General features: G+C 45.3%; 1 protein-coding gene across 1 annotated transcript; it reads left to right on the top strand.

Annotated features, from left to right (window-relative positions):
- Nucleotides 1-252: 252 nt before the first annotated feature.
- On the top strand, nucleotides 253-8,291 carry T265_03572 (hypothetical protein; the record flags this gene model as incomplete). The annotated part of the gene is made up of 5 exons (XM_009168091.1): nucleotides 253-328; nucleotides 370-610; nucleotides 645-876; nucleotides 4,866-5,002; nucleotides 8,168-8,291. 5 exons carry the CDS (start codon nucleotides 253-255, stop codon nucleotides 8,223-8,225), a joined length of 744 nt encoding a protein of 247 aa, XP_009166355.1.
- Between the last annotated feature and the right edge of the window lie 1,751 nt (nucleotides 8,292-10,042).

The raw sequence follows: 10,042 nt of genomic DNA, 5'->3' as shown, positions 1-10,042 counted from the left end.
ACTTGGCATTTTCAGGTATCAACTTTTAAATTTTTCAAGTGCATTCAGTAACTGTATTCTGCAGTTTCTTGGGGCAGTCTGTATGCCAGTAGATCTCCTTTACCGACGGCGAACTGGGTTGATCCAAAGTCGACAACCCACTTCTAAGAAGCACATGTAGAAATATAGTGCTCGAATCCACCAATTGGAGCGCGAGATTCATCGCCTGGACGACCCTCTCATTTGAGTTTCTTGCTGATTGTGCGTCTAGAGATGTCGGCCTCAAGCGCCAGCGGGTTTGATCGTTTTATGACGATCTTCTCCCCAGAAGGGCGGCTGTTTCAAGTTGGTAAGTTATCTAAATAAGTATATGAATCTTCGGGCTTTCAGAGTATTCACTGAAAGCGGTCAGCGTAGATGGTCTAATATCCGTTGGTGTACGCGGTGAAGATTGTGCAGTTGTCGCTTCTCAGCTCAAGTTGCCAGACAAATTAATCGACAGAGAATCAGTGACGCGCCTTTTCCGGCTCACAGAGTCAGCGGGATGCATAATGACTGGTATGTTACCAGATTGCTATGCTCAAGTGCATCGCGCTCGATACGAGGCGTCCAACTTTAAATATAAGCACGGGTTTGTTCGCTCTATCTTACATATTCGGACTTAGGTACGAAATGCCTTGCGACGCCATTGTGCGTAGGATTGGTGAAATTAATCAGGTGTACACTCAATCAGCCGAGATGCGGCCGCTTGGGTGTGCAATGCTGGCCATCGCATACGACCAGGAGTATGGTAAACCCCAGTTGTACAAAGTTGACCCGAGCGGTTTTGTTGCTGGACACAAAGCTGTTGCTGTTGGTGACAAGCAAGTGGCGGCCATGACTTTTCTAGAAAAAGAGGTAAGTGCAGATTGTACCCTTCACCATGCCCTCCATCGTCTTCATCTAAACTACGCTGGTTCGTGCATTCAGTTGGGCGTATGAATCAGATTGAGGTTTACTCGCACGGAGGTGAATTTTCAGGGATATGCCTTTTTGGATGTTAACGCTGTTGAGGCTCATTTGAGTGATCGACTTGGACTACAGTCGAGACGCACGGACAACAGTGAACGCCTGCTGGAGCTAGTTGTTAGTCACAGACCGTTTTCATGTAGTACACACTTTCGGAACAACCAAACCCATTCGATCACCCGCTGTTTCTTGCACACGATCCAACCTCGAATACAAATAGACCACATCTTCATTGGCTATAAGTAGTACCGTCCAGTTGCTGACTGTCGTTTTGCTGCTCCTTCTTTCCTGGTTCTCCGTGGTTTTCATGGGCGCCCAAGATGTACACACATCGCCTGGTCATTGAGAAGTTCTCGGACTCTGATGTGAAACATACTTACTGAAACCAACTCCATTTCGTGTAGTAGGTCTTCTGATATTGAATCTTACCGGAAAGTACTGTCCGCAACCGTACATTATTTATTGCGCCCCGCATGCGGGACTTAATCCTCCTGTTCGAGATTTCAATACAACTCGAGGAATTGTCAGACGTCAGGTGAAAAGAAAACATCCTCGCGGACCGAGAACCCCAATGGGTCTGGACTCTGGAAGAGATGGGGAAGTGGGGAGCTGGGAGTGTGCGTAAACTATTCTAGCTCATTCATGCAACTGACCCAAAGAAGCCTCTGTTGAACGGGATAGTCTCTAAAACGGAACGCGTTATTTGTTGGGTTGAACATCCTCAACAACAACTGAGCTACCTGCCCTCTCGGACCCCCAACCTGCAGTCAGCCCAGGATTGAACTTGGAACCCCAATGGCTTCGGAAATAAGCGAATGCTTGTTGTCTCTCAGCAGCTACCCAGCCGCTGGTCCTGGCGCGCCCTGTTTAAGGATGTAAGTGAAACTCATTGCTCGTGCTTTTCCGCTTTATACGCCTTTATCTTGGCGAAAAGACCCCTGATTGGATAATGGAGCCCATTTTCAACAAGAGGTCTAGCAGTGGATGTCGCGGTAACCTAAAAATGAGTTTGGCCCCCATTGTGACGAGACTCTACTTCGCCCGTTAGGAGTTGTCTTTTGAAGGTATGCGAAAACGGGATCTGAGAACAATAAGCAGGATCCCTACCGGTAATGGGCTGTGTGGACCACATCTTTACACTCCTTCAAATTCTGGGGCAACGATGTGTGTGCAAGCGCCCTAATATCTGGATGGTGCGTTCCATCCTGTTAGCCGGTTTGTTCTTTTCAGCGGCCTGTGCAATAGGACGTACCTCGGCTGTTCGTTACTTGTATGTGGCTATGTTTGTATTCACACGCTTATGGGCGCGTAAGAGGCTTTCCTACAAGAAGCGGTCTCCGATAAGTGTCCATTCTCCTTGTTTGCTCAACTTCGTCATGGATGAGGTATTGCGAAACTTTGGAAGGTTCCTCAAACCCCCGTGTTCAGGCCTCTCCGAGCGAAAAAATGCCAACGTGGAATATGCGGACGGCAATGTTCTCACTTTCGGAGAATAAGAGGAAGCGTAAGGATTGCTGGAAAAGCTGGCCATGGTCATCCATTCCTTGATCCCGTGACTCGTTCCCACCGAGTTGCACTTCGTTTCATGAAAGAATTCAAGGAGTATCACTGGAATTTGTGAAAGACTATGTTTTTCGGAAGTTGCGTTACCTCTGATGGTAGGGTGACAGACGAAGTCATTGCACGGATCTCAGGTGCTAGCATTGCTTCTGTCACTTAGTTTCACTTGTAGCATGAGAAAGGCATATCACTGGGTCGCAAAGATGCGTTCATCAGATGACAGCTGTATTGTACGGTTGCGAAGGATGTGAGACGTTTTCAGGTCTTTGACCACCGGTATCTCTGAGCTATACCTGAAATCGGCTGGAACAGGTGAACAGGTGGAACAGGTTCTTCATCGTCATCATCAGGTGTAAAAACTTGCCATACAATGTCACGATTTCGTTCATCGATGATTTGGGGAGATGGGTTACGCAGTTGCGCATTGGAGGCGGTGGCTGATTTAATCATACGTAAATATAGGGGTGTCAGGGGACTTTTCTTTGGGGAGATCGGGAAGGGAGCTATACACTGAAGGCAACAGCTAGGATGCATGAGTGTCATCGAGGGTGCGAACAGACCATTTATGACAATTTCTCCAAACATTGATGTGTTCCGTCACGAGTTCCCCGTCCAGAGAGACGACAATGGCCAGCACAACTGAGTTTGCTCGTAATGATTGCCAATTCATTGTTTGACCTCCCCTGACTCGTTTCCACCCTTCACGTGGTTGTGTGAAGTAAGCCCTTCGAGAAAGTCGGTCGACAGGCATACGGAGCACATGACCAAGTCAGCGCAACCTATGGAGTGTGATCAGTCATGTATCGTGGGCGAGCTATTTCCGAAAACCATTCGACGTACATCAGCATTTCGAATCCGGTGTTTCAAACAGACTCGGGTAACGTCTTAAAAACATTGATGGTCAAGCACAGTTTTTTGATATCCTCGGCGCGCAGCGTCCAGGTTTCTGACCCGTATGATAATATGGAGCGCACCGCAGCATTGTGAACTCAATCCTTGACGAGATGGCCCAAATGGTTAGAGCGCGAATCTACTGACCGGAAGGTCCGTGGTTCGAATCCGACCTCCGCCACTCGACTTCCCCTGTCTAGGCTTGGGCAACCTGGCAGTATCCTAGCCATCGTGCTTCCTTCGGGTGGCATGGCAGCTAGGCACCGGAAGGGTGCTATAGCTGAACGCTTTCTTTCTTTCTTTCCTTGACGAATAAGCTGAAGTAAAGTGCAAGCCACAGTTGGTGCAGTTTCACAAAAACTGCTGTAGCCCTTTCAATCTGATGGGAATGTCATCTTTCGCGGAACCACCGGAACTGATATAGCTGCCCAAGTAGATTCATCTGTCCAATACTTCAATAAGCTCATCTGCAAGCATAAGGCCAGGGTTAGAGCCCACATAGTCTTGCAGCAGAACTTTACATGTGTGAAGAGCATGCCGAAAGGTGAGGCAAAATCATTTAGATTATTTAACACTATTTGCATTAACACGGTGTCAAGTTCAAGACGAGCTATTCTCACTTACCAATGCTTGGGGCTTTCGCCTCCAATATACGGTTTTCTGGACCCGATGTTCATTAGTAAACAATACCGTGGTGGCTGGAGCCACTTTACGACCTGTACATGGTTTGTAACTGGCGTTGTTGTTGCCGCTCCTAGTGATGATTGTCCATCTGTCCATTCAATAAGCTCATCTGCAAGCATAAGGCAGGGTTAGAGCCCACATAGTCTTGCAGCAGAACTTTACATGTGTGAAGAGCATGCCGAAAGGTGAGGCAAAATCATTTAGATTATTTAACACTATTTGCATTAACACGGTGTCAAGTTCAAGACGAGCTATTCTCACTTACCAATGCTTGGGGCTTTCGCCTCCAATATACGGTTTTCTGGACCCGATGTTCATTAGTAAACAATACCGTGGTGGCTGGAGCCACTTTACGACCTGTACATGGTTTGTAACTGGCGTTGTTGTTGCCGCTCCTAGTGATGATTGTCAGCATGCCGATGGCGATTTCATGAAAACAAGAAGCATCCTAACAAGATAGGTTCAATTCACCTGTTTTGCGCATTTCATCTTTTGACGTACATTCATAGTCAAGGTCAACGTAGTATGATGAACAGATAAACAAACAGTCTAGTGAAATCATTACACCGAGCAGTGCTCATCACAACCCAGAACTAGTTGGACAAAGCAGTGTATACTTTGTCGCTTTTGTTTTCATAAATGTTCCATATATTTTCCTATGCCCCATCCAATACCACATAGTTTATAATTATAATGGGTACCAAAAGGGAGCACATGTGACATGTTTTTCCGTTTTTTTCCAGCTCAGAAAGAAAGAAAATTTCGACCTGGAAGAGGCTATTGAGGTTGCTGTACGGTGTTTGTCCCACATACACTCTATGGAATTCAAAGCGTCGGAACTCGAAATTGGCGTTGTATCGAAATCGGATCCCGTGTTCAGGTTTGTCTGATGTCAGTTGTGCTATTGTGAACACATTTGTATGAATGTGTTCCCATAAAACCTCAATAGGAGGGGGAGCTCGGCTAATTTTCTAATTTGCCTAAAAATCCACCAGGTGCGGTCATCCCCCGTAAAGCTCAGCTACATTAAATCTTTCGTTTCCAATGCAGCTTATCGGGCACTTGACCCTTCACTTGGCAGCACGACTGGGGAACTGCAAGTTAGGTATGAATCTTTGTTAATACAGCTGTAGATTTTTTAGGACAATGTCTCCACTGGGGAAGGTCTTTCATTGTGAGCCGTCGATCCTGGATTGCAACCGAGTATTTACCGTGAGCGTTTGATCGGACGCTGTAAAACTCGGTTACACAAGGCTTTCTGTTCTGACCAAGGCTCATCTGGTGGGTGAACAGGGGTCGGACACATTCCTGTGATGAGCATTCTCAAGCGGTGGACCATAGGACCCCATACGCATAAATTTTATCTGCCAAAATAATCATCCAAAACGAGTTTGCCTTCCAGGCGAACTTATAACCTAATTAAATATCTACCATCGTTTACCAGAGCAATCCCTACACAACTGAACTTTTGATAAGGATTTCGTTTCCAGCTTATCGGGCACTTGACCCTTCACTTGGCAGCACGACTGGGGAACTGCAAGTTAGGTATGAATCTTTGTTAATACAGCACAGCTAAAATCTTTCGTTTCCAATGCAGCTTATCGGGCACTTGACCCTTCACTTGGCAGCACGACTGGGGAACTGCAAGTTAGGTATGAATCTTTGTTAATACAGCTGTAGATTTTTTAGGACAATGTCTCCACTGGGGAAGGTCTTTCATTGTGAGCCGTCGATCCTGGATTGCAACCGAGTATTTACCGTGAGCGTTTGATCGGACGCTGTAAAACTCGGTTACACAAGGCTTTCTGTTCTGACCAAGGCTCATCTGGTGGGTGAACAGGGGTCGGACACATTCCTGTGATGAGCATTCTCAAGCGGTGGACCATAGGACCCCATACGCATAAATTTTATCTGCCAAAATAATCATCCAAAACGAGTTTGCCTTCCAGGCGAACTTATAACCTAATTAAATATCTACCATCGTTTACCAGAGCAATCCCTACACAACTGAACTTTTGATAAGGAGCGTTAATCCACATTACTCTTTAATGTTTATTTAGCATCACCGCCGGGACTGTTTAACGGTTTGGCTTCTAGGGGTGCCAGACCATATTTAAATCTTTCGATGGAATGTCTGTAGTCCAGGTCTTTACTTATTATAATTTTTGGCAGTTTAACAAGATTGCTTACTTCGCAGGTGACTTGTTCAAATCGGTTAGCACAACCAATTAGTCGGGCAACCGTTTAATCCTTTGGACTTGTTTAGTTAGCCATGATGAACGCCTATAGAGCAGGTACAACCACCGACCCATCGCTACGCTCCACCACGCGCCTTAATAACGCACTGATGATATTACCTCGATTGATGATGGAACGTTTGCAATCAAATTGCCCAACTCAGGAAACAAACCAACAATCAGAGTCTCCTTATCTCCTACTATCCGTCGAATAGCAGTCGAGGCGCGAAATGCCGTTCCCGCAGCCAAAACAATCCCGTTTCATCTCGATTTACCACTTGATCTAAGGTAATGGTCAATAACTAAATACAACGACCTAGTCCATGTTTAAACCTACCAAAGCTTGCCCCGTGGACCCTAGTGGACGTGTTTCGACCTCGAATTCACCGCATCCTGTGACTCCTGATTGATTGGCCCATGATTTGCACTCACTTGTGGATTTCGCCCGCTTCCTTTTGGTTTTGGGTATCCTACACGCCCGCCGTGCCATAAGAGGGAACAGAGTTGCACGTTTGATTTACTTTTCGATTCGTTTCAGATAAACCAGTTTCGTTGCAACCGCCCTGAGTTTTGAGTTTGCTACACTGAATACATTGACGAAGCGTTAAAACTCAGACCAGTAATCTCAGTATTTCTAGTCGGGTTACCGTATTGTCCAACCGCATAACCAGTAAAGGTTCCGCATATAGCCACTAAGTTCGTTGCTTATCTAGCTTAACCCTCAAGCTAACATAAAAGCACAGTTTCGACATCGGCTTACTACTCCTTCATCGGCACTCCACCGACATCGTACTGATTAGCCGGACGCATGCACTGTCTCCCTGTTCAATTTTTTAGTCACGGTACCTTGTTTACATCGGTTTTTATGAGTACCTAAAAATTTTACTCTGACATTGTACATTTCAATTTATTACCATTTTTTTCATTTAAGCACCGTGATAAATTTGAAAAAGGTTTTGACTCAACCAGCGGTCCGGCTAACAGAACAAACATTTTCTTCGTGTTTCATGTTTCTGGCGTTCACTCCTTAGAAATTTTCTAGGTTATTAAACTACGCGTTAGGTAATTACTTGAACATCCATCTCTGAGAAGGCAAACCAGCCATGTATGTCATTCATTGCCACTGTCCAACTTTAACGAGAACGGACTGACACGCTCATATTGCAATTTCGGATGTTCTCGATCAACCAACGGTTTATAAATACAGGAATTTGGAACGTGAGGCTTGTGATTGGTTTTTGGCCAACAAAACTTTAGAGCTGTATTGCCAGTTTGTTTACTCGTTTGTAAACTGGCAGCTGATTTCCGCAGGAGGACACGATTTTCTGGCATTGCACGATCTTTTACTATTTCGTCACCCTGACTTCACTGATATCAAAAAATAAGATAAAATATATAATATCAATGACATGAAGCACTATGAAATGGTAAGACCATTTTGCGGCTGAAAATCACCGCGGCACGTTTCCAGGTTCTGTCTGGGGTGAGGGATAATGGGAATGAAAATCTAAATAACCCGAAAAGTTTAGGTGTATATTTCGAATTTCGAAACTTCCTTTTATATGTGCTTATCTAAATTATGTGAGAAGTGCTCTTGAAAAGGTGTTTGATGGGATATTGGTCCAAGTGGGCTCTGGACCAAGAATTATTTTGCAGCATTGCGTTGGCTCTGGACAAGAATTATTTTGCAGCATTGCGTTTTGACCGAAAGCGTAATGAATCTATCTGTATTCAGGTCTTCTGAAGTTTTGATAAACCTTGTAATCGTCTCTATCTTACATCGGAAACTTATTGGGTCCATTTTTCAGGAAACTCACGGTGGAGGAAGTGGATAATTTGCTCACAACGATGGCGGAGAAAGACTGATGCTACTCTGTTATCATTTTATGGCAATAAATCTTTTCCATTTTCTGAGAATGGGTTCGCTTTGGCAGTATTTATCGGATCATTGTCACTATCCGTTTTATCCGACTGCAAAGATATTTCTCGTGTTGGAATCCTCAGACCAGCGGAGGCGTAACTGCCGCAAAAAGGCTGACTTGCTTCAACCATCTTGAGTACCGACCGCCTTAGGATCGAGTTCGTCCGCTTGAGTCATTCGGCTACTGATGCTTCATTTATGCTTCTCCCTCTCTATACCAGTTTCCAAAATGTCAAGCATAAGGGACGAATGGTCCAACGCTTGCGAATCCAATTCGTAGTCACTTGTTGCTGGTAGAGGAAGAGACTGGTTTCTTTAAGTCGTTACGCTGTGTTCCGGGTCATCTCATTTTCTCGTTATGTTCGCCTAAGTTGCGCACACTGACTTTACATCGCCGATATCCGTGCGTGCCGCCTGAACCGATGGACATTTTGATTAGGAACTAGTATAAAAACGATAGAAAACAGTCCTAGCTTTACGTCACCATCCTAGCATAAGGCTGTTCCTAATCTTTGAGTATTCACCGTCTGAATTTGATTCAATCCTCGCCTGGTTAGGTGTTTTTTTCACTTCCTTTAGTCGTCTTCAAAGCGCACGCATTATGGAACAAACTAATCAGACTTCACTCTTTTGACAGCCCATGGGCAATACTTTTCTTATAACATTAAGAAGATCTGAAATCGGTCCACTACTGCATTTCCAATCCGATTTGGATGGTTCTCCACAGGCACTCGGAATTTCCCAGTCAGATTAGTTTCTGAGTACTATCGATTGGGTGTGGATATCACCTTGGAATTCGACGGAGGTTTCGACAGTTACCCTTGGTCTGTTATTCACAGGGCGCCGTTGGCATAAATTTAGTTCACTTACAACTGGTTTCGCTGTGGCTGTGACGTTTCTCCCATGACGTTGTGGGGTAGTAATAAGGCTTCTGGCGTCACTGATTCTTCGGCATCTTGCAGCGGTACGTGAATCCTTAACCCATGAGCGTTACTCGAGATTTCGACTGGGTAGGGGTTGTGTCGACCACATCTTCACACTGTCAGGCCTTAGAGCAACGACGTACGTGCAGGCGTCCCACAATTTTCTGTTTATCTACTTCAAATTTTCGTTCGCTTCTGTCGATCGATCAGTGCTGGTAGCCACGCTTGCTCAACGGATGTGTCCAGAATTTTGTGAACATAGTCAAATCCCCACATTCGTGGTCAGGATGTATGACGGACTCTAAAAGCTTCCTCACAAAAACGGTGTTGAACAAGGATTCCATTGTCCATTCATTTTCAACTTTGTCATTGATGAACTACTGAGGTGAGCACTGAACAGTCTTCAGAACCACAGTGTTCAGGTCGTTGCCGGTAAGAATCTTGTCGCAGGTGGCATCGCCCTCATCTTCGAAGATGAAGGCGAAGCACAAGCTCTGTTGAGTAAACCGACCATCTTTCAGCGTATATCTTGCACCTTCAGAGTGCAACGTGATACTTCCGATTGTGCATTCTCTGAACAGACTCCTTCAAATTCAAGGGGACACACTGGAGATTGTGGAGAATTTGCGTACCTCGGTGGTTATATTAGCTGTGATTGGAGTGTCAGTGCGCGAATCTCAGAGGTCCGGATTATGTTTGCTATTTAGCGTCACTTGTAAAGTTAAAACGGCATATCTGTAAGTCTCGGTGTTCCTGTGCACCAGGGTGTGGTTGGGGCTATATTGGTTGTGGTTAGCTGTATGGTTGCCAGATATGTCCTGTGGAAAAATGATGTAAGG

This window comes from Opisthorchis viverrini, assembly GCF_000715545.1.
Source record: "Opisthorchis viverrini unplaced genomic scaffold opera_v5_52, whole genome shotgun sequence".
NCBI classification, from domain to species: domain Eukaryota; kingdom Metazoa; phylum Platyhelminthes; class Trematoda; order Opisthorchiida; family Opisthorchiidae; genus Opisthorchis; species Opisthorchis viverrini.
The sequence above is the reverse complement of the archived record's forward strand: the minus strand, read 5'-3'. Positions and strand labels throughout refer to the sequence as shown.